The sequence below is a fragment of the Tympanuchus pallidicinctus genome, unplaced genomic scaffold, assembly GCF_026119805.1.
Source record: "Tympanuchus pallidicinctus isolate F22 unplaced genomic scaffold, pur_lepc_1.0 scaffold5, whole genome shotgun sequence".
Classification (NCBI taxonomy): domain Eukaryota; kingdom Metazoa; phylum Chordata; class Aves; order Galliformes; family Phasianidae; genus Tympanuchus; species Tympanuchus pallidicinctus.
Genome location: NW_026294769.1, coordinates 18,027,220 through 18,052,693, shown reverse-complemented (window position 1 = coordinate 18,052,693; position 25,474 = coordinate 18,027,220). Strand labels below are relative to the sequence as shown.

At 40.3% G+C, this 25,474-nt stretch overlaps 1 protein-coding gene and 1 long non-coding RNA gene across 5 annotated transcripts in view; one reads left to right on the top strand and one right to left on the bottom strand.

Annotated features, from left to right (window-relative positions):
• NR4A3 (nuclear receptor subfamily 4 group A member 3) overlaps positions 1-14,475 on the top strand; it is a 25,004-nt gene extending 10,529 nt beyond the window's left edge. For both annotated transcript variants that reach the window (XM_052704144.1, XM_052704143.1), the window contains 3 exons: positions 609-808; positions 2,001-2,179; positions 11,446-14,475. In XM_052704144.1, the coding sequence (XP_052560104.1) occupies positions 609-808; positions 2,001-2,179; positions 11,446-11,708 (642 nt within the window). In that variant the 3' untranslated portion in view covers positions 11,709-14,475. The remainder of the gene's footprint in view (positions 1-608; positions 809-2,000; positions 2,180-11,445) is intronic.
• Positions 14,364-25,474, bottom strand: part of LOC128091172 (uncharacterized) — a 26,024-nt gene continuing 14,913 nt past the window's right edge. For all 3 annotated transcript variants that reach the window (XR_008211281.1, XR_008211280.1, XR_008211279.1), the window contains 2 exons: positions 17,137-17,235; positions 14,364-14,400 (listed from right to left, as the gene is read on the bottom strand). This is a non-coding gene — a long non-coding RNA (uncharacterized LOC128091172). The remainder of the gene's footprint in view (positions 14,401-17,136; positions 17,236-25,474) is intronic.

The following is a 25,474-nucleotide window of genomic DNA, read 5'->3' as shown; positions in this document are numbered from 1 at the left end:
GGATAATAGGTTCTCCTGAGCCTGAAATGCTTCTCTGTGTAGGATAAGAGGTGATACGGGGCAGCTGGTTTACTTTCAACCAGTTCTGTATTCAAATGAAGCCATGCTGCACGTGTCAGATAAAAGATGATTTATCTTGCGTGTCTCTATCACTGTCTGATAAAATGCAATTTGAGAAGCTGGGGAAGAAATCTGCATTTTGGACGTACTGAGACAAATTCATCAATGGGAAAAATGTTTAATTGCAGTAAGCTAAATGGCGTTCCTCCTTTATTGTGGTTGAAATTATCCTCCCCACCAGATTGCTGTTCCTGTTTGCTAATAGCATGGAGCTACTTGCAAAATGTGATAAATATTGCATATTACTTACAAATTTAAAACAATTTCTCTAATTGTGGAAATGTCTTTGCAATATACATCTGAATAGCAAAATGCCTCCAGGTAGCTGAGCAGGTAGATAGATGGAGATCTGCTCAGTGTGCCTTGGATGCTTGTGTCAGCGTTGCTGCTGAAGGAAGCACTGTTAGGCAGGTAACACCATATGCTCCTCAGGATGCCCTGAAATGCATGTCGTGTTGTAATGCTGCTTTCTGTGGTTTTTCTTTCAGTACTGTTCCACCGACCAGGCTGCTGCAGGCACAGATGCAGAACATGTACAACAGTTCTATAATCTTCTGACTGCCTCCATTGACATATCCAGAGGCTGGGCAGAAAAAATTCCAGGATTTACTGACCTCCCAAAAGAAGATCAGACATTACTCATAGAATCAGCTTTTTTGGAGCTGTTTGTACTAAGACTCTCCATCAGGTAACTACTTCTTTCATTTCCTCTTCAGCTGATGTGAAAAATCACCCATGTGCACATTCTTAGGATCAAATATAGCGATACACTGGAATGCTGTCAATTGCAAAAAACAAACAAACAAAATGATGACAGAAAACATCAACAATGTCTACATCCACAAGAGATGATGTATAATTTGTTTTATGCTGCACAAAAGATAAGGCAGTGATTTTAAAAGGGAGCATATTTCTCACTAATGTGCTTCTTTTTATTGATACACCACATCCTCTTCTTCTGTAGAAATCAAAATTGATCCTTGGATACAGTTTGAACAACTTTGCTTCATACTCATCAGCATAAACTCTATAAAAGCATTTTTAGTATAGAAGCTTCTCCTTTTTTTTTTCCTTTTTTTTTTCACACGTGCGTAGCTCTGTAGTCTGTTGTTGAAAGGGATAAAGGAGCTTTAAAATCTTGCTCAAATTATTTTTTTCCTTAATACCAAGTCACTCAGCAGAACGAGGTGCTGTCTGTCAGCCTGGCACCAAAGATACTTTCAGGGACTGGAGAAATTCCACACCGGTGATTTGAATTATGCCTTGCTTCTGTAGGTCGAAAATGACCTTAGCATGTAGCTCTTAACAGGGATACTGGCAATGGGGGGTGGGAGGAGAGAGATCCTGGCAATAACATCACTCTTGCGATAGGTTCTCACATAAAGAGTCTGTTATGTTGTGCATTACTGCATGTGTTTTCCATTGTTTTTTTCTGTATTAATTTTTACAATATGAAAAACGCAGATCAAACCAAGTAAGTGCTGAGAGTTGCAGAACCCCATCTCTCCTCAGCTTTTATTAGTTTTGCATTTCAAAATGCACACACGTAGTATTACTGCGATTCAAACATACAGTATTTAATGTAAAATGTCTTCTCTGTTTATGCCTTTGGGCAGGACCAAAATCTTAACTAATTAGACAGTCTACGCCACATGCTACAGCTAACCTCAGGCTTATATCTCTACAAAGTAAGCAATCACAGAAGCTTGTTTGTTGTACTTTTGCCCCAAGGGAGAGGCATATTGTCAAACGTGAATGCCCACATATGTCTCAGGATAATGTGCTTTGGATTTTAAATGACAGACACTTCAATCCTGGTTATGCATTTTGCTGTAAAGTTGAAGATGCGTCTCTAATTTTTTCAATTATTTTTATTTGAGGTCTGATACTGCTGAGGATAAGTTTGTATTCTGCAATGGACTTGTGCTTCATAGACTTCAGTGCCTTCGTGGATTTGGGGAGTGGCTCGACTCTATTAAAGACTTTTCCTTAAACTTAAAGAGCCTTAACCTTGATATCCCAGCCTTAGCAAGTTTATCAGCTCTAACTATGATAACAGGTAAGTGCTCCTTTGTTATATACTGCTTCAGACTCGTGCTTTACTTAGTGTAGATTCAAGCAATTTCAGTTAATATTCTGGATAAAGTAATTGCAATTTTTAAGTGTCGTAATGACCTCCATGAAATTGTAGACTGTAACATTAGACCATCAGATACATCTATTAAACTGTAATCTGTCTATTTCTTCTTGTTTTCATTGTTTTCTTGGAATTGTCTCTAAAAATCAAATTGCTTCCAGGCAAACTGAGTAGCTCCTACAAAAATCTTTTGAAATCCTTGCTGGATTCCTAGAAAGCAACAAATCACCAGAGGAAAGTCTTCTGCATGGAAATACTAACATGAGGGTGGCTTGAGGGCTAGAAGCTAGATGGCTAGTATTGCACGGTGCCTGAAAGTGCTGCTTTTGGGTGGTATTCTATGTAGGCATTCTGTGTTCTGTGCATGGTATGGTAGGTATTCTATATTCTATGATTTGTTGAGAGAGAAAAATTGAAGAAAAGTTAGAGAAGAGATCCCTTCTGCAGCTTTACAAAAGCTTTTGGGTGTGCCAAGGTACGTGACCTTACCTCCCCTTCTGCCTGGTGGGGTGAATAGCCGGAAACTAAAGAACCTGCCAAATCTGGGTAGGAAGTACAAAACAGAGGAGCATGATGTTACGAAGTATCACTTTCTCATCCCTGACCAACAAAGCCACTTGAAGCACGCACTGCATACTGTGGGCTTTTGATAATTTAGGGGGTACAGCTGGAGAGGCAGGAGGGGTAAGGAGTGCTAGGGGTGAGAGTGTCTGATGAGCCACAGGAGCTCATCAGAGCAGCTGGAAGCCTGGCTCTCGTTGCAGAAAAGGTGCTAGCGGAAAGGTGCTGGAGGTGTGATGACAGCATGGGCCAGCACCTCAGCGTGCCTCAAACTGAGTCTGCCTGGGGATGCTAGGAGCTCTGATGGGGTGGATATTGATTTCCTCTTGCATTTTAGGCAACTACCAGTTTGCAGGTGGTAGCCTCAACTAAATCAGCTGCAGTCTTTCTTTGGATGAGTGGATGCATGGGAAACACTGACATAAAATGCTCAGTGGCAAATGCAAAACTCTGTACATTGGCCAATTCCCACTGACATTTGTAGGGCTAAATTTTTGGCTTCAGAATTTAGGTGGTACACTTCCCTCTTGTTAGAGAGAGGGGTTTGGTTATATTTGTTGTAGCCCAAACGCTTTGCTTATTGCTAGAAATATTCTAAGGTTTTAATTAACTTACATTAGATTTTTTTCTGCTGTTTGGAAAGGATATGTTAAGGTCCAGATTCTGCTTTCTTTGATAAAATTCTTAAGTCCAGAATAATTTGGGATTGCTTTGTTCCACATGAAAAAAAAAATCAAAATGAATGATATGTTAAACTCATAAAGAATGTTCCCAACTTATTTTTGACTTCCTTAATCAGAGATCATACAAAAGCATAAGTACTTACATATAAGTATTATAAATACATGTGTGTGTATGTACATATCATATATAAATAGTATATGTGTGCGTATTTACGTACCTGTAAATCAAAGACAGTTACTATCCCTCTCCACATATATGTACACACAGACACATATGCTCACATATGTACAGTGCTTGTCACTGATTTAGATAATATCTGATATATTTGATATGTCTTTTTAGGTAGACAAAGATTATGGAGCATGTTCTTGATTAGCTTTCTGGAGACTGAGAGGATATAAGTAGATAAAGAGGAGTTCCTGCAAACAATCAGTCTGACTATAGATAAGGCTGTTCTATAGGATGAGAAGTTTTTTCTCCTTACAAAGCCATGACCTGCTTTTTATTGAGTCGGACACTATTTGGTTGTCTTTAAAGAGTGGCTGGCTCAGATCACCATACAGTATTTAATAGAAATATTTTTTCATTGATAAAACTCCACAATCCTTCCCTTAATTGCTAACAGCCCTTTCAGGAGTTTGCTGTCTTATACTGTTCTCAAAGTTTCTAAACAAATAGAATGCCTTTAGAAGGAAAGCATTTCTGTCCCTAACAGCTTTAAGGTTTTCTGTATTTGAAACTTTTTTACTTGATTTCCTGTGCACCCTACTGTAGGATCCTGCTTTAGTGGGAGTTGGATCCCTATGATTCTGTGATACTGTGATTTTCTACTCTGAATGAGGTAGTGCTTAAAATTCATGTAGTTTTCTGTTTATTCTTTTATGTCACAATGCCAGAATATCTCTGCTGATTTGCTCTCAGAAGAGAGTAGCACTCCATGCAATCTAAATTAGATCGAAGCTCCTGTGTCTAGTGATTTATATTCACAGGTTTAAGATCTCTAAGGGCATTTAGGGACTCAGTCAGAAATCTGGCCACCTGAAAATGGATGGTACTGTATAAAGATGAATATTAAGAAATGGAAAATGAAAGTGGAAATCAGGTAGCTATGGCTAATCACTAAATGCTGAGCTGGTGGTTCTTTTGAGAATTTCGCAGCAGTTATATATTTGTAATGTTCTTAATCAGGAAAGCCTTGAGATTTGCCCTTGAGAAATGGCATCCTTGTCTTCTCTTGACATTTTGACTTTGACAAGTCAGATGCTGCTTTTCAGATAGTCCTACCAAAAAGGAAGAGCAAGGAAGATAAATTTTGAAAATCAGGTATCTGTTGAACATTTTAAGTGACTTTTTTGAGTCTTGGCTTAGATTCAGGTGGATGTTTTAGTGCCATTGTTTATCCTACAGAGAAGACACTTCTTTCCTGTACTGAACTTCTGGAGGCAGAAGGTAGTAAACCGTGGTTCAAATCCCACCTGTGAGTTAGAGCAAGAGAGAATGAATGACCTTTTTACAGGAAGATAGGATATCCAACTACTGAGTGTCACTGTCTTTTGTGTTGAGGCCATTTGCAGTTTTGTGAATTTAGTTGTTTGCTTTTAATAGAAATGCTACACAACAAAACATTGGCTTGAACAACATTTTCTTCATTATCACAAAAGTTGTTCCAGTTCTTGTTTTACGTTCGTCAATTTTTCATGGCTTAAATGCTCAGCCAAAAAAAAAAGAGAAAATGATGTGTAACAGTTACATCTGGTTTAAATGCTGTACAGCACCTTAGGTAGCAGCAAATCTAAGAATTGTCGCTCCTAGTACAGCATATGCTCCTGAGAATGATGACCTGTACAGCTTGATTTCATGAGTGCTCTCCATAGACCAAACAAGGACATGCTCTTAGGAAACAAAACCTCTTGTAGTCACTGAAAGTATCAGTGAAGGAGGAAAGTAAGAGAAGCCACTGCTTGCTTTCATACTTTTGCTGTTCTGTGAGGGTGGCGGGAACAACAAACATCTCTCTTCCAGTGAAGGAAAAGGGAATAAATGTAACACATTGTGTTGGGGAGTAAAAAACATCCCGTTGTTCCCAATGTCCCAAGGTGCTGAGGGCTGATCTCTCATTTGGGGATATCAAATCAGCTCCTCAGTAAAATCATAGTAGTTCCAAAGCCCTATAACTATCTCAACTGCAGCTGCAGGTCACAGTATATGATGCATGGTTAGCGGCATATACGAACATTTATGCTGTTCAGTAATCTTGATTAGAGCAGCAGAGGACCTATTGAATATCACAGTATTCACTAATTCTCTGCTTAGTTTAAGTAAAGCTGGTGGTATGCATAGCATAAGATAAACAGGAAAAGATTTTGTAAATTTGCATCCATTCGCAGATCCATATATTTGTGCTTTTCCTGTTTATTTGATGTTTCCTGGGAATTTCCAGTGAGTCCCATAGAAATAAAAGAACCATGTCAGAGTCCTGCTGAATTTTCAGGTAGGAGATTAGTTCGAAAGAGCCCTGGAATGCAACCAGTGACATTTGGTTTATTGTGAGTGGCTTGTAAACAGTTAAAATTCCCTAATGTCACAGCATATTTTTTTTTCTTTAAGGTACTCCTTTAGGACCTTCCTCTCTCTGTCTCTCTTCTCCTTTTTTACTTCCTTCAGTTGGTTAAGAAGGGTTGGACACAACTTCCTCCAGAGCACATCAGCAGTGCTCTGAGCATCAGCCAGAAAAAAAAGTAATTAGAAGACACTCACCCCACATCCCCCTGAAAGCAAAAAATGCGTTCCGTCCTGTTCTTTTGGGTCACTTGTTCTGTTGGGATGTAGGATAGAATGAGCTACAGAAGAGTCCCAACGTGGAAGGAAAGGCTCTGTCCTTAGTTTCATGATGATGACATCTGTTAGTTTAGTAGGTTGTACAGATCACAAGTGTTTCCGTACAACCACTTCGTGCTGGACTTTCTCTAAGTCTTACACTGTGTTGATGGTGAAGATCAGCTGAACAGACCAGATATGAGCTTGGACTATTGTTTAAAATACCCCCTTAGCTTCCTGAATGGTCACTAATAATGCTCTTCTGCCAATGTCAAAATAGAAGGATTGAGATTACAGTGAAGATCATCTGAAGGGCTCACTCTTAGTCTCATATTTGTGCTCTCTCTAAAACTGCTTGTGTTTTCTTTCTCTCTCTTGTTGTTTCTCTTTTCCTTTCTGTCTCTTCCTTTCTCTATCCACATCCAAATATTATTGTTTTGCCCACTTGACACTCTCAGTGGGATGCTCTGAGCACAGAGCATTCTCACCCTAATTTAGCCAAGCTCTTTTGGCATATGTTTTAATTTAAGTATTTTACAGACCAGTTCAGAGCCACTGTATATACTAGGCTTATTCACGCTCTTCCTGCTTTGTTAGACTGGCACTACAACACTGAAGAATATTGTGAGGTTAATGGTGAGTTTATATTTGTCTTCCTGCTGCTGAGCTCTCCCTTGCAGTTTACAAACAGAGTTTTTACCAAGAAATAGTATTGACTCTGGGCTGGCCAAAAAGGGTCTGGCTGCTGCAGTTCCCTTCTGTATATGGATCTGTCTGACTTTCCACAGGGGGAGAGGCTCACCTCCTCTTCAGCAGCAGATACCCTCAGTCCCATTGCCAGGATTCTCCGGAGTGGCTGCTTCGTGTGCTGAGTCTATATAGGAGCAGGTGGCAGACTGGAGGAGTGTAGGAGAGCCGCTGATAAAAAAAAACCCTCCAGATTGCATTGTCTGCCTTCCCCTCTCCACTTTGACGAGGGAAATACTGTCAGCATCTGATGTGAAGCACTCACTCCTCCTTCTCCTTTCCCACTCCTTTGATGAGGCAAGAACTCTTTCCTCCTGGAAGCTCCTGGTGGCCTGTGTTAAGTTGTGGTTTTCCTAAAGAAGGGAGCATACTGTGGTGTCCTCTCTGATCATTCAGCTCACCTAACTTTAAGTTCTTTGCCCAGAAGAATACAGATCACCTCTTAAAGGTGGTTCACCCACCTCAATTCCAAACCGTCTTCCAATACATTTGTCTTTGCACTGATGGTAGAAGGAGCTTGGAAGTCTGTGTCCATAGCCTGGGACCTTTGTGAAGTGCCTGAAAGTTAGGCAGGGTGCATGTGGCCAGGCTGCAACGGGAAAGGATGCTCCTGGGTCCATCAAGTTGCTGCTTTGCCGTGCAGCCAAGCATGTGTAAGGCAATCAGAAAGCTGTAGGCAACAGAGCCTGGTGTTTCTTTGAGTTAGAGAAGGGGAAGAGGATTGTGAAGGGGGAAGAGAAAATCAGATAATTGTATTGAAACCGAGACAATCAAGAGGCCTATTTTAAGTCTGTACCATTAATCTGCTGCATTTCTGACAGGACTGTTTCTGACACTTCAGAATTAATTAAAGCTAAAACTGACCTGCCCTGACACAGAGCGCAGAGCCTAAGGGTCTCTCAGCTACTCAAGATCTTCAAAACACTTGTACTTTTTGAGGGTGTTTTTCATAAAGGTGGAACCAAATCTGCCTAGCCCTGATGTCATCTGCCCTAAGACACAGACCAGGGAAAGGACTGGCACAGCTGGTGACAGCTTTTCCTACTCTTTGACTCTCTTCTTAAGAAGTTTTTGCTGATCAGCATAATTATAGGACAGAATCACATCAAGATTCCCGGAAATTGTGTGTGGGAAAAGGAGAAAGGTGTAAGAAACTTCCCGTGTTCACTTTGCCAGAATGAGCTGCTAAGTTTGCAGAGCTTTAAAGGCAAGACTTCCAATGAATCATTTTGACAGGCTTATGGAGAGCATCCTTGCCATAAATCACCGTTTTTCTTGCAAAAATCAATGGTATCCTAAACCACGAGGCTGAGAAATCCTATATTCACTTTATCCATGCCTTTTTAATTGTCCCTATAAGAAAGTCTGAATACAATAATATTTACACACCTTCTCGATTGGTTAGAGAAAATCTATTGGTTTTGACTAGCTGTCTTTCTTGGGATAAATCTTGACCTTCTCAGTCATGTGTGGATAAGAACATTCTGTGGAATACCACAAATGATTAGGAGACCACTGATTGCAGAGACAGGGTACCTACTTACCACAGGTGCCTCATTTTGATACATGCAGGTTAATTAAGAAAGACTGCAGGTCTTTCTTTCCCCTGAAGTCACTGGCTGTGTGGAAAAGGCAAGAAAACTTGTTTCCTGTTATTTGAACCCTAACTACTAAACTTAAATCTTTGATGTGACTTAGACCCAAGGCTCCTCAGGTCTACCTGAGAGAGGTAATGACCAGCTTGCAATGGCAACGCTAGGGCAAAGTGCCCATTTTTAGCAGAGATGCTTCCAAGCAGATGGCTTTGACTTTATGGGCCCTGAAGGGATGCCTTAAGGATTGGAGTCTGCAAACCCCTTCTATCACTGAAGCAGTTCCAGTTGTCAGAAACGACATCTGTATAGACAGAGCAAACATCAAACACTCACGTGGGCAATTTGTGCAGGGGAAGACAATCTTGTTTGTTGGAGACTGCTTTCATGTTGTAGGACCAAAGAGCAGATCGAGGTTGTAGCATGCCTTACTCCTGCATTTCCTTGATTTTGTTATTTAAAGTAAGTCTGCTAATATTACAGTCTATGCACATACTGTATTTTGCATTGGCACGCTTCATGGCTAGACGTCAAAGACATGATTTGTTCGTGAAACCTTTTGAACTTGCCCGTGTAAGACAAAGACTGTCTAGTTCTTACTTGAAATGTTAACAACATTGCTGTATGCTCAAAAGCCAGAGATCATTTTCCATACTCTATGGCAACATACACATCTACTGAGGCACTGGTTTGAAAATGTGCTTTGCTATTCTGAAGTCAGAGTTGTAGTATTTCAGCTCTGCAGATCTATAAAGATATCTTCACTTACATAGCCAGGAAACAACATCAGAACCGATTAAAAGATGGAAACTTTTCAAAGACCACAGGATTGACTTCATGTCCTGCAGATTCTCAGTGGGCTAGAGGTATAAAAAAAACATCAAACCAACAACAACCTACAGCTTTTTAAATTTGTATAAAATATTTATCCCCCAAGATTTTTAATGGCAGAATCTGGCTAAGTATTTACTCCTAGTGACCTGTGTAGTTAAGGTTTACATAATTACACTACTCAACATTTACTGGAAAGGCTTTAAATATTCATTGACTCCTCATGTTTTAATGTAAACAAAGCACTTAGGATACCCAAGTTTTTTAATTCCTTCAAGGTGAAAAAGATGTCTGAAGCAGATGCTGCTGCTTGGATGAGCATTGCTCTGAAGCAGCAGAGCACGTTGATGGTACTTCATTGCTTCACCTTCTGGCCAGAGATGTATGCACGTGCCTCCTGGTTCTGATCCCAAACTAGTATTTTTCAGGAGATAGCTCTGCGTAACTCAGTAATGTTGAAACAGTGTAGAAGGGGTGAAAATCACTGGAAAATCAGACCTTTCCATTTCTGACTGCCTTCATTGAATTCCATCTGTTTTATTGGTTTGTCAAGAGCATTGGGCCAAAAACGTCAGCGAGGGGAGGCGTAAGTAGTTTATACACACATGTCAGGGCAAGGCACTGCTGTGCCTGCTTCTGGAAGTAAAGAAGACTGTGCTCTTTCCAGCGTTCATCGGGGGGTGGACAGAGAAAGTATCTACTGCCACCTCCTCCTGGAGTAAAGAGAAAGGAGCAGGACTTGGGGCAATTGGCACAACATAGCCTGTGGCTGCCGGGGTGGGGGAGAGAAATGGAGCAGGCAGACAGCTTCAGATGCATCAGAAGAAATGCCACGATCTCTCACTGCTCATCCTATACCATCACTGCTTTTTCCATCCGTTGACTAAAATTAATTTAATCTGTGTTATCTTAGACTACTCTATTCAGTCTAATGCTGTTTTGCATGTAAGTGGAGAGCGCTTTGTTGTGAAGCCGCTTTTTACTTATCTGTGAATTTCCAAGTCAAAGGAAAAATCAAAAGGCCACAAAATTATTTGAGATCCTTCTTCTGAAATGTTAAATTAATTCATCCACTAAAATTTGATAGCAAACAACATGAAATTATCTCTCTCGTACTAATAAAGAGCCAGCTTTGAATGAATGACAAATCTGATTCATTACACCTAAGCTTAAAGAACTGGGGATGTATTTAGCAGCATTGCAGCATTTTAAAAAGCTATTCAAATGGGGACAAGCCGTGGCTTCCCTTGCTTTTAGGAATGTTGAGATTTTTTCTGTGATGGATAACATAGCAGCCTTTTCACTTTAGGCACTGCTTACTCAAAGCAAAATAGTTAACTTCCAGGCTGTTTTTATTTTGAGCCTTTTAAAAAAGAATAAGTTAAAAAGCAGTAGCTGATCAAAATAACAAAGGATGGCGAGTTGCTTTTAGTTTCTTATAAGAGTGTTTGCAAATTCCTGGTGGAATTCTGGGCCTGGCGCTGATGAAGCTGGCTAAGGATATCGATCGCCACTTGAATTCACTGAATAAATAATGGTTGCCATAGTTATTGAGCATTCACAACTGGTGGGGAAGCACAGAAATCTCCAAAACACCTCCTGTGATAGTTTTGCTGGAAAATCACCCAGTTAATTCTGTCTCCTATCGCAGAAATTATGTGAGATACACAGGATACTCGGACGCATTATACTAGAATTTCAGTCATGATTGAACATCTCTGTTACCCATTTTAGTAGCTAAAAAGAAACAGGGGCTTATCATCTCTTATTTTGTGTGACAAAAAGGTTAACTGACATCATATAACCTGAACTGTTGAAAGAAATCATACACTTTTTGAAGCATCTTTTGCTTCGATTGCCAGAGCACATAGTTATGCTGAAGCAAATGAGTCCTCTCCACTTGAAGTAGGGATGCTGACATGTTTATGTTTCTTTTCTTGTGCCCTCACTTTGCAGAACGACATGGCTTAAAAGAACCAAAGAAAGTGGAAGAGCTATGCAACAAGATCACAAGCAGTTTGAAAGATCACTTAACTTTCAGTTGCCAAAACAAAGGACAGCCGCTCGAGTCCGCAGAGCCTAAGGTACTGGGTGTTCTTGCTGACTTGCGTTCTCTCTGCACACTGGGACTGCAGCGCATCTTTTACCTGAAACTGGAAGACTTGGTGCCAGCTCCTTCCATTATCGACAGGCTGTTTCTGGACACCTTGCCCTTCTGAGTCCAGCCACCCTCCTGAAAGGCAAATGCCCACCAGAGCAGGCAAACGGATCGTGACTTACCGCTAACATTTCTGCCCTCACTTAACAGAAAAGCAGCTCCAGCTCTAAAATGAGGTCTTTTCTGGCGCTTTGTCCTTACAACATGAGGCCTAAAACTTACTGGCTTACTGTTTTGGGGTTGTGTTCTTTGTTTTTCTTTTTTTTTTTTCTTTTTTTTTTTCTTTTTTTTTTTGAGTATTTTTTTGTGTGTGTGTGTGTGCGTGACTTGGGTTTTTTAAACGGCTAATATGGCACTTTTGGACAATGCTATCCCAGCAGCAGTAAAAGGTTAACACGACTGTTTCAAACCTGTTGTTTAACACCTCATGGGACATGAGGAATACAGTGGTAGAAGATGTGTGTTTGAAATCAAGAACAGCAAGTAGTTGTTTGCCAGGGTAGTATGTGTTTCGTGAGGATACCGTTAGCATACTTCCTGCATCAAGGGCACATACATCAGCACAATCGAAACAAAAATCTCACTTTTTTAACAAAGTACATTCAATTGAACATTTCATATAAATCCAATATAGCAAAATGACGATGGCTGTTAGCTCCCATGTTCAAGTGCAATTTTTTAAAGTGCTGTCTTACTAAGTCTTGTTTATTAACTAATTTATTTTAATATGAAAATAAAAGGAAGAAACCAAGTGAGAAACTGACGTGCACTAACTTACATGACAGAGTTTTCCAAACTTGACTCCGTGTAGCGTGACGTACTGACAAATGTCTGTGGGAGACACGGGAACGACCACGGCTCAGTTGTTCCCTAGACAAGGAAATGCAAGTAAGTAGTGGCTGGAGCGCACAGGGTCAGCATCAGGGATAGTTTGCCTTTAGACTTTAACAGAAGTACCTGGTTAGTAAACAGACGCACGATGGGTTTCAAGAACAAGCAAGTCTTGTAAAATAGTATGAATGTAAGTGCTAGGAAGGATATAGTGAGCTGCGTTTAAACATTCCGTGTTCGTACTCCTTTTTGTATGTTTATACTGTTGATGCCATATTAATATGAAATAATTTGTTGCATAGTGTCTTTATTTGTATAAACGTTTGTATGCATGGTATATTGTATTGGCTTTGCCTGTATTTATTGCAATGACTGCCAGCTCGTAGGAGCCCTGTTACACACGATAAGGAAATGGGGTGTTCACACTGACTCAGATACACCAGTTGGAAAACTATATACATATATATAATGTGTATATATATATATGTATATACCTATATTTGTGTGTGTGTGCGTGAGCGTGCGCGTGTCTTTTTATTAACCATTTGTATATAAAATATCTGTCAGATCACAAGCAGAGCTATTTTACAGTTCATTTGCAGTGACTTCTAAGGCAGTACTGTTTAGCACTTTGATATTAAAATCTTGCTCATGTTTTGCTAAATTCAAATAATATTTAAAGATTTTAGTTCTAAAAAAAAACTTTATATGCACTGTATTAAGTCAAAATTTTGTTGGTCATTTTGCTAAGGAAATTTTTGAATGTCAACCTGATGTCACTGTATCTTTTGTTAGCTTTAAACATTCTAGCTTTTGTCTTTTTTTAAACTATGCTGTTTATATGGAAATTAAATTATACAATCAAACAGATGCCAAATGAATTGCCTAATTGCTGCAAAGGATAACCCAGATATCGAGTCACTGTATGGTTTTCAAATAGTAATCTGGTATTTTATCACTTACTATGTTTGGATGTGCTTTTATGAAAAAATTATTCTTATATCAAGATTTATAGTAGTGTCAATAGGGAAACAGACTTCTAATCACTATAGTTAATATTTCCGGTTTACCTGCAGATAATATTTGGAAAAGTATTGCTTTTTGTATTGACTTTTAAGCTTATGTGCAAACATAATAGCATAATTAAATATCAGAGAAGCTAATGTTTCTTGTAGGTTGCTGTAACAAGCCTGACCAGCAAGACAAATATATTTTGACTGAACTTGCTTTTGTATATACTAGATATATATATATACATATATATATATACACACAATCACACACATGTGCGCATACAAAAACATACAGAAGCCGAATCAGAAAGTATGTTTACCTTTGTCTCCTTGTGTCAGACACAAGGTCCCTTGGGAAATCACTTCTGCCTAGGGACAGAGCCTGCCAGGCGCTGAGCATCAGTGAAGGGGTCCCGGGCGCTCCTTGTGAGCAGGCCCCTCCACTGAGTTTTCAGCACAGTACAGTGACATTGCTTTTTGTCGGGCGAGGTTTATTTATTCAGTGGGATGTGAATGGAGGGAGCAGGTCCAGAGCCCCACGTGAGATTTCATGTAGCTGGTGTGCTTTAGTCTTCCATGGATAGTCTTAACTGTGATACTCTCCCATTCCCGTCACCTACCGAACCGTCCTTCATTTCAACTCCAGTGCACAGACCCATCGTAGAGTGCAGCCAGTGACAGGTCACGATGGTGAAAGAAGAATTAATGCAGAATAAATCTCCTACCTTCCTCACAGCTCTCTCAGTGTGAACATGCCTTTTTCTAGGCAGAATTCAGGAATATATCAGGTGTTAAGGGAGAGTGCCTTGCTTTTGTTTCAGACAACAGTGTTTCAAGAGTTTCTTCACTCCGCTAACTGCAGTACTTTCTTCTTTTTCCTTTTTTTTTTCTCCTTTTTGTGGTGTTAACCTGTGGGTTGAAAGAAACGCTCTTGTACATATACAATGTAAATTAAAATTATTAAATTGAATAACGTTTTTTTCAGAGGCCCCATGTGTGTTGAATAAGTATGCTTAATTCTGTTAAAATCTGATGTGAATTTTTTATCATTTATAAAACATTAAAAAATTGTGTACTTGAGTCTTAAGAGTGGAAAGATTGGTGAAGGATGCTTAAGAACACTGGCAGTTTAATGGCTAGTCCTTAGGTTAAAAGAGCTTTCATATAAATACAGTGAGACCTGCAGTGCCTGGTTACCCAGCCTCGGTAAGCTCCTGTCCATGACTGTCATGGAGGCCTGCTGTAGAGACCTCCCTCTCCTCACTGCACTTCTCCATGTCAGCAAAAAGTTGTAATTAACTTGCCCCAATTAACAGCCCCAAGGGAGGGAGGCCACAGCATGTGTGTCTGGCTAGAAAGTGGACTGAGCTCTGATCCCATCTCCTGCCCTGGTAGAACCAGGCCCCAATGGGGATGCACAGCAATTTCTGTGGGCAGACAGCTCTCCTCCTTCGCCTGCCCTTGCTTTGCAGGAGGGATGACTTATCCCCCAGTAGAAAAAACTGTTTAACTATAAATCCATTTTCTAAGCAGTTCTGAGAGGCACCTGCCCCTCGGCCAGTCTCCTGCAGGACTTGCTCAGCTGGAGGTGTCACCAAGTGATGAGCTATGGTAGGCTGCAGGATTGGCACATTGTTCTTTGGAAATGCGGCAAAGCAAAGGGATGTGGAAACTCTTCCAAATGTTTTTCTTTTTTTCTTTTTTTTTAATGGCTTATTTTAAAAATTAGACCATTGTTCTTACAATATCTACTTGGTATGTCGAGGAGTTTTGCATAATAGTCCTGCTAGGTAAAACACGCGGATCTACTGACAAACCCTCCGTATTATCCTCAGTATACCCTCAGTAGCTTGCCTGTATTTCAATTTATAGTTACTGAAAATTGTGTCCCTAGATACCAGCCCCAATCTAGATCACCTGCACTCATATCCTTATGTGTGCCTCATGTGCTTGTATTCCTAAATCACCATGTCAGTGGCTGCGTCCCCACAAAGAGACACAATGCCTTGGGAGCCTGGGCTGAGTCAGGAGCCTCACCTAGCAGAGACCATCCTCAGACAGGAGGCCCCAACGCACCCCAAAATGAGTGACTGTAATTAGAGGCAAGCCAAATCTCTTTCTGCAGTTTTCCTACCGTTTCTTCTCACATTCAGGTTCATTTGTCCAATATTTAGAGCTCAAATTTCAGTTACGATACAGAGGAAGGAAAGAGATTTGATTGTACATAATTAAGCATGTCTGACAAAAATTGGCAACTCCCTCTATGGATACATGAAACATTGTTTGATTAATTATTTGTATTATAGCAACACCTAGAGGCCACAGCAGAGATCAGGACCCTGCTTGGTAGCTACCCCAATTTGCACCACCCAGGGAAGTTCCATCCAAACAGAAAAAGTAGAAAGAAGAAAACTCAAGAGAAAAGGAGTGTTATACAGACCGCCAAGCCCAAGGGCAGGCAGCATTTCACTCGGAGCTGCGAGTAAAAACCTCAGCTGGCTGAGCCAGTGGCCAGTGAATGCTCTGATTCTGATTGCTTTTTCTTTCCTGAAGCAATTTTATATAAACACAACAAAAGCACGACAAAATTCAAAACAGTCCATGTATTCCAAGTTGATCTTGTCTGCGCAGTGTGCGTGAGTGGTGCTCTGTCATCCATCAGACTTCAAAATCCTGCTCTATCCCAAGTTTGGAAGATGTGATGCAGGCTTGGTAGTATTTGGAAAAGAGCTACTTAGCTGTTCTTTATTAAATGAATGGAGCTGATCATCAGGAATATTACAAGATATGGATTAAACAATAATTACTAATGAATAAAAAAGATTAACTTTTGAAAATGCCAAACTACTGATGCAGTAATTGAATCAATGTAGACTCAATTAATCAAACTCTTAACAGTTGATGATATATTTGAGAACTGTACCCCTGACCTACATTTGTGAGAATTCCAAATACAGCAATTTGTCAAATGTGAGCTAAGGAAACCCATTTACTCTATGGAAACACTTTTAGCATTATTTCTTTTGTTTTCTTTTTTGAGACACCCTTTCATTATATTCACAACATGGGATGTTTTGGCTGCATTGGGTTACAGAAGAAATTTGAACATGGGACGTTGTGATGTGGCTGTGAAAACTGGATGAGATTCTTGACTTGAACTCAGAAAAGCAAGGGTTTCCTTAAGAAATGTGGGAATCCAGCTGTAATTTGATACTATATGTATCTCAACAAGCCCACATGTGTACAATGGATCTACTCTAATGTCAAGTATAAGATTCTGAAGTTATGAAGAGACAAGACTGTTGGAAATGTTTTTTTGTTTTTTTTTTGTTTTTTTTTTTTGCCTTGTTTAATATTTTTGATTGTTTATCAATTTTTCTTAAAAAAACACAGAACTCTGGGATTATTTATGTGGAATTTTATCTCAAAATAAAAATAAAAATAAAAATAAATAAGCTAAATGAAATTTCAAGCAAGATATGTGCGTAAGTAGTTGAAATACATTTTTAAAGAATGCATTTTTACAAAATCTCCCTCCACAACAACTTGCATTATGCATTACACTAGAATAAAGTGAATTGCAGAAATAGTTTGAAACTGGGGAAACTTTTGAACCTATCAGAAAGAAAACAGAAATTAATTTACCTTTCTTGGGGCTTCATTATTTATCTTGCTGTGTTTCCTAATTAATTGACGATATTGATGTTTACACAGGGATTTGCTTCTTTCCAACTTCGCTTGATCCTGTGAAGAAGCCAGAATGCTGCATTTGTAGTAGCACATTTATTCCCATGGCAACAGCCAGGGATTTCACAAACACTAATTGGGGCTGGCAACTTCAACTGTTCTCAGTACAGTCCCATATAATTTTCCCTCTTTTATCCATTTTTCATTATACCTTACCTTTTGATTGACTTCCTCAATACATTTACAGTGCTTCCTCATGTCCTCAAGACTGACTTAATGCCTTACCTGATTTACCAGTCTCTACTCTTTACATCTGCTCATTTGCACTCATGCAGATAAGAGACAACTGCAGTGCATTTGTGCTAAGCTCTAGCTCTTATAGTGCAAATGCATCCAGGTTTCACTACAACCAGTTAGCTTCTGTACCAGTGTGTGCAAAAGCAGCAAATAGATGTACCAATGCACAGCAGCACATTCACATATAAGCATGCTGCCAGATACCTCTAAAGGTAGGTGCCAAACCTTACTTCAGGTGGAGAACAAGCTTACTGTCCACTTACACTTAAGTTCTGTGATCATTCAAGATCATTCAGTTCAAGTGGATCATGAACATTCACAGACGTTCAATTTACTATGTGGAGAATACTAGTTGTATACTGTGGTCATCCACTTGAGTTAAGGTCTTGACTTGCTCACAAGCCTAGAACAAACCTTGCGTTAGCAACGAATCACAGAATCACAGAACAGCTTGGGTTGGAAGGGACCCCAAAGCCCACCCACCCCACCCCGTGCTGTAGGCAGGGCTGCCCCCCACCAGCTCAGCTGCCCAGGGCCCCATCCAACCTGGCCTTGAGCGCCTCAAGGGATGGGGCACCACAGCTTCTCTGGGCACCTGTGCCAGCACCTCACCGCCCTCTGAGTAATTAATTTCTTCCTGACATCTAACCTTAATTTCTCCTATTTTAGTTTAAAACTATTTCATCTAGTCCTATCACTATCTGTTCATGTAAAAAGTAAGTCCACTTCCTGCTTATAAGCTCCCTTCCAAGTACTGGAAGGCTGTAGTGAAGACTTCCTGGAGCCTTCCCCAAGCTGAACAGTCCCAGCTCCCTAAGCCCTTCTTCATAGGTGAATTTTCATCATCTTAGTGGCCCTCCTCTGGACTTGCTCCAGCAGCTGCTTATCCTTCATGTGCTGAGGGCTCCAGACCTGAATGCAGTATTCCAGCTGGGGACTTACAGTAGAACAGTACTACATGCAGAACAGAGGGAGACATCACCTCCCTCACCATGCTGGCCATTTTTTTTTATGCAGCCCAGGATACATTTGGCCTTCTGGGCTGCAGGAGCACACAGCTGGGTCATGTCCACCTGGATCATGTCCAGCAATCCCAAGTGCTTCTCCACAGGGCTGCTCTCAGTGTTGTTCCTCTCCCAGTCTGTATACATATCTGGGATTGTCTTGACCCAAGCGCAACACCTTGCACTTGGCCTTAATGAACCTCATTTGGTTCATGTGGGCTCACTTTTCAAACTTGTCCGGGTCCCTCCGGATGCCATACCTTCCTGCCAACTACACCACTTAGCTTGGTGTCACCTGCAAAGCTGCTGAAGTTATTCTCAATCCCACTATGTTATTGATAAAGATGTTGGAGAGCACCAGTCCCAAGACTAACTCCCAGGGGACATCACTTATCATCACTTTCCTCTTCTACATAGAGACACTGACAACAACCCTCTGGCTGTGACCATCCAACGGATGGTCCACAGGCTTTCTGGGTTACCTATACCCGGTCCTATGCTCAGTCAATGGAACATCACTGAGCAAAGTCAAGATGCCCATTCAGAGGCTGACTTGAGAATAAGTCCCAGACAGTTTTCAAACCATTCTCTCAGCAAAAATAAATTAAAGCCAAGTAGAGAAAGTATGCCACTATTGCCCTAATTTGAATAGAAAGACAATAAATAAGACCAGTTAGAGTGAATTTACACTCCAGGCCACTGAAAATGACTAAAAATTGAGGAGTAAAATGGTGGGACCATGTGGAGCCTTGTCATTAGGTTACAAGTGAAGTCAAATTTGTTTCTTACTTAGAAATAATTTAATATATTATTAGTAGAAAACTAGTATTAAAATACTAAATTCTCAGTGTGACCACCACCTTCTTGCCCTATATGATATGAAGTAAAAAGCTTCTTAACTATCAAAAATCTGTCTTGGCAGTAAACCGAATGTTTTTAGGAATCTTTAATTGAAAGCAGGGCAAAAATACAATATTTGATAAAGATAACTTATTGTAGTAAAGAGTATAATTTTTTAAAACGATTGAAAAGAAAAAGGGGGGGGGACATTTTACATTCAAGTGAAAAGGAAACTGCTGCAAGAAATCTCATATTCCAATAAGTGGCAGGATGAACTTACAGGAACACATAAAGAAGGCCTTTACTGAAAAAGGCTTTTGACTCTCAAGGCTACATTTTGCCTCTTTCTCTTTGAGGCACTGAACTGTGCCAGCTTGCACAATTTTTGAAAACACATGCTGCTGCCATTGACTGAAAGGCTCTGTTTTAAAAACATAACAAACATTTGGGAAAAATTTGAACCCAGAGCCCTTCAGCTTTTGCGATTGTTTTCATGGTTTCATTTTGTTCCCTATCCCCTCTAATTTCAAAAAGCATCATCAAACTCATAACAGGGTTTTCATAACTTTTGTGAACTGGGCCACAGTCAAGAATTTCCACCTTGAATAATATTATTGCATGAAGTTTCCCACCCATCATACAGTGCTCTGCAGTGCTCAGCACATACATCTGCTTTTCATCTCTTTTCTAAAAGTTCTGTGGATAGCTGTGCCTTTGAAATTAAGGAGCTGGGGAACAAATCAGGGTTGAAGGTTTTTCAGAGCTATGGATGTTGTGTTTTAAACTGATCTGCTGAGAGGAGCACAAGGGAAAGCATTTCCAGCAGCAAGGCAAGCTGGTGCAGTATAACCTTTTGGAAAGAGAGCCAGGATTCACTACACACAGAATCACATCCCCTGTAGATGGAAGTGAAAGCTTCCCAGACAGGTTTAAGCGAAAGGCTTTTTAAAGCAAGTTATTGAGAATGGCTGAGACCGAGATATTAAAAAAGCAGGTGTCAAGAACTAAGATGAAACCTTAAAATTCTTGCAAAACCTGAGATTTTGAAAAGAAAGCTCCTTCTACGCCATGCCTCCAAAGCAGCACTTATTCCCATGAGAACGTAACACAACAAGAATCACACTGCTGGCATCTAATGGACAAAAACAATTGTGGAAATCCAATAAAAATAGTGGGAAATGCTATTTGGTGAAAACATTGTCCAGCTTTCTGTAGTGCATGATTACAGCTCAAGCAAAACATGATGCCTGCAGCGTATTCTCTTCCTATGAAGAAAGGCTGAGGGAATTTGGCTTGGAGAAAAGAAGGCTCCAGAGAGACCTCACTGCAGCCTTCCAGTACTTGAAGGGAATTTTAAACAAGAAGGAGACTGACTTTTTACATGGACAGATAGTGATAGGACAAGGTGAAATGGTATTAAACTAAAATAGGGGAAATTAAGGTTAGATGTCAGGAAGAAATTAATTACTCAGAGGGCAGTGAGGCATTGGCAGAGGTGCCCAGAGAACTGTGGTGCCCCATCCTGGAGGCGCTCGAGGCCAGGTTGGATGGGGCCCTGGGCAGCTGAGCTGGTGGGGGGCAGCCCTGCCTACAGCATGGGGTGGGGTGGGTGGGCTTTGAGGGCCCTTCCAACCCAAACTATTCTGTGGATTTATGACTCCATGGCTTGATTCTATGATTCTGTGATTCCATGCCATTCAGACTGCAGCTTCACAAGCGTTACTAGCCAGCATAGGGCAAATCTTCTGCCAGGAGTCACACTGGGTATCTACTGCTTCTCACTGCAATGTGTCCCTGCCTCAGGCCAGTGGTGACTTTGGGGATGGGAGGTGAAACAAAGCAAGAACCTGGTTTGGTTTAAAACTCACATGTTCTTCCCGCCCTCTTTTTACTGGTCAGCAGCAGTTTCCATGCACATCAGCTTTCCCATTTGTTGTCAGGATAATTTTTAGAATTGCTATGTATGCCTAAATGTCAAATGGGAGGAAAAGATCAGCAGGTATCCCTATGACCATTACTGCTATGCAACATTTGCATGGAAGTAGCCTGAAGATTTCCCTGTGAAAACAAGGGGTCTGTTGCGCCAAGTCCTCTTTACACACATAACTAGAGACACTCCCAGTTCCAAAGGCATTTAGAACTGATAAAGCAACACAAAGGAAAACAGTGTCATAATTGCTGTATGAAGAGAATATCTATGCACAGAGGTATTCAGTGATTTTCTGTCACATGGGAACTTTGGAAGAGTCGTGAAGTGAGTCTGGATCCCACCATTCTAGCCTACTCCTTAAAAATAAATATCCTTCCTCTCTTATGTCATGAGTCAGCACACTTTTCCAAAATGGTGCACTCAGCCTAACTGTTGTCAAATTGCTTGGGGAGACTCTAACCTGACATATTTAGCACATCCTTCCCGCAGCTCTCACAGAAGCACAAGGATGTCAGCTCTGATCAGACTCAACCAGGGCTGCAAAACCTATCATGTTTGTAGATCTAAGATGGTCTAGAAAGTAATTCTTCCAAAAGCTACTGCAATTCTGTGCATGAAGACAGACACAAGAAGCTGCAGTGGGCAACATTTCCATCAGGCTGCCCTTTAATAACAGCCTAGAAATTAGTATTACATTAACCTAGACAATGTTTTTTGACTTAGAAATGTCTAAACCACAAGAACTCTTTGGAGGTGGGCTACTGCTTCGGATCTCAGATTGCAGCCCCATCTGCTGTGAAGAGCTGTCAATCTAATCTATCCAAGTCTGCAGCTTTCTGTCCAGTATGGCATAATGTATAAAGCAAAGGATGCCACAGTAACTGTATTGTGTTTGCAGTCTGAACAGGTGCTTAAAAAAAGAAAAGATCATAGAAGAGTTTTGTTATCTATACTTCTATACTTACTATTTGAAGAATGATTCATATGACCTGAGCATTTAGAAAACTGCAATGCCATAAGGATAGAATGGGGAGGAGGAACACATTCTTTAATCAACATCTACGCATGGTTGGAAAGCTGCAGACAGTTCTCTGCAAGCAGTCACTGAAGCAGGTTAAATTTTGTCACAACCACGTAAGGACTCCTGTGGTAGCTCCTAATGAGGGTCAATCTGCCCCAGCGTCCTGCCTGCCAGTGGCCAAGAGAAACTGGGAATTAAGTGTGTAGAGCCTAAAAATACACTTACCAGGCATCTCTAAACCCTTTGGATCATGCAACACATCCATAAAAAACCTTTGAACATGCACCCCCAGTATATGCATTTTCACTTATTTATAAACCATACCCATGCACTACTGAAGTTCTAACATTTTCTTCCTGCACCCCCATGGATCGTCTTCTGCATTCCCTGGGGTGAGAGCACCCTGCTTTGGAGACCCCTGCTAGAGAGGATCATCCCATTTTTATAGCATTTCTAGAAACAATAAATAATACTTTTTATTGCAGACATGTTTGTCACCGGACCTCACTCAAGCAGTGCAGACCTGCCTTATTTGGCTACCAGCAATCACGACACACTTGCATTTACCTCATGCACGCTGAATGTGATACCAGTTAGAAACAGAAAGGGACAATTTGTCCAAGCATAAAAAAACCCTGTTGCCGTAACAAGCCAGGAACATCAATTTAATGTGGGAAATATTAATAGGAACTGGAAATTGTTCAAGAACATTCTACTGGGTATTAAAAAAAAAAAAAAAAAAAAAAAAAAAGTGCCACAAATCTACTAGTAGGAAAGAATTCATGCTGGGGAAGAAGGAACGTGTGAAACATAGAAGATGCAGAAATGTTAGTCAGATGCCATCAATCAAAATACAAAGAATGCAAAAAAGGATAATAGCAGTAAACTGCAAATGTAAAAAACATTTTGCTGAACACAGCAATATGAAAAGCTCACTGGGCATTACAGTTAGAAGGAAAAAGAAACAAATTACTGTAAAAATAATTCGATACCAAATATTCCATTACTACAAACAGGTATCGTCACAATTTTGAACAAAGGCTCAGAAAAGACAGATGGGTTCGTCACTGCTTCTCTTCTGATTTCAGAATGCAGCAGGAGGATAAGCTTGCCCAACAAAATGTGGTAGATGGAACAGAAAGCCTGGCATCAAGAACAAAGAGTGTGATGAAGCGTCAGTCGCAATTACACATTTACAAATCAAGCAGCTTAGTGGGAAACAAGCATCATGGAAAGGACCTTTGAATTGCCAACTTACTCCAAGTATTAAAAAAGAATAAAAAGATGATCCTGGAAAATACAGACCTCTTAGTCACAAGCTGAATCCGGACACGTAATGGGAATTTTCACTTAGGAGGCAATGAGCATAGAATTGTATGCTTCAGATGTGATTAATAATGATCAATAAAATTTCAGGAATCGTGGATTTTGAAAATAAAACCTTTTTTTTAATCTTCTTCTTTTCCTTTTGTTCACATCTGTCCTACAATACTAAAAACTGTCTTCAGAGCAAGAACTCAGTAGATCATCACAAACTCTAGTGTAGCCAATTTTGTCTCAGCCACTGCAAGGGATACAAACATTGGCGGGATAGAAGAACCTAACCTGGTCCTGATATGCCAGGACTCCAGGCCAGCTCCAGTGAGTATGAAGCTGTGGGGCTTAGCTTAGGGATCAGTTTTCATGATCTTTATGCATAAGATTAGCCTAAGTTGCCTGAGAATTTTTTTTTTTCTGGCTATGAAAGAGAGAGAACTGTATTTTCCTAAAGATTTTTAGATCAACCTACAAGTATAAGCCAGATTTGGGAAGGACACTTCTCAGTTTCTAAATTTGACAGCTATAAGCCAGAATTCAGAACATGATACGTAGTGCAAAAACAAGTTTATGAAATTGTATTTGAATTCTCTACACACCTTGAGAATTGCCATCTTTGCAGAATGATAGAATCATAGAATCCATTGAGTTGGAAGGGACATCTGAAGATCATCAAACCAGCTTCCCCGCAATGAACAGGGACATGTACAGCTACATCAGGTTGCCCAGAGCCTTATCCAGCTTCGCCTTGAAAGACTCCAGGGATGGAGCATTGATTACACCACTGGGCAACCTGTTCCCAGTGCCTCACCACCCTCACTGTAAAAGATTTTTTCCTTATTTCCAACCTAAATCTACTCTCTTTGAGTTTGAGACCATTCCCCATTGCTCTATCACCACAGACCCTCCTAAAGAGTTTGCCCCCTTCTTTCCCGTAGCTCCCCTTTAGATACTGAAAGGCCATTATCAGCTCACCTTGGAACCTTCTCTTCTCCAGCCCCAACTCTGTCTCATTTAAAAATCTCTGATTTCTTTTTGGCAGAAATGTGTTGAGAATGTCTGTTTTCATTTGAATTCTCAGATACAAACATGTCTATTGATGCATAATTGAGAGTATGTTCTGTTAGTCAATCATTAGTAACAATGTTCTAATTCTGTTTCCAAACTCCAGTAAAAAACTGTGGAGCAGAAAACTGAAGTGGTCAATCATACATCACAAGCAGCAAGCAGTCAAACAACTCATAAGCATAGGTATCATGTTTCTTCTCAATCTTCAGGTGTGGACTCTGAAAACCATGCTATCATGAGAAATCAAGACCGGCTAAAAATGATGTCAACAAGCAAGCAAACAGACAAAAAGTTAAAATTATTTTATACTTTATGTAACACACATTTTGATATTGCATCACAGCCCCAGTTAGTTACTGTACTTCCATGCACCAACAGTTATCTGATAAACCATCTTGATAAAGGTTGTTTGCAAACAGGAAAATCTGATCCTCTGTCTGGTACCAACTGTTGTCTCCATTACCTTTGACAGAGTTACTCTGGCTTTATCAGCTCAAAATTAAGAGGTGAACAAAAATGCCACTAGCCACAGTAATATTAATAAGGATTGTTAGAGTTCTGAAGGACATAGATCTATTAGCTTTTAATAGGTTTAGTAAGCTTTGCGTATAAGTTTTATATGCAGATATGCATACATTTACATTCTAATTCCTGCAGTGTTTCCTGTCTGTTGGTCTATATTTTATTTCCACAGAGGCCTCTCACCTTTTCCTTGTGCTCTTTCACATGGTGGTTCCCCAACCAGATGAGCATGCAGATTTTATCTTTATCTCACTGCCAGTGTCTGTATAAGTCAGCACTGACGGTTTTGTTTCCTAG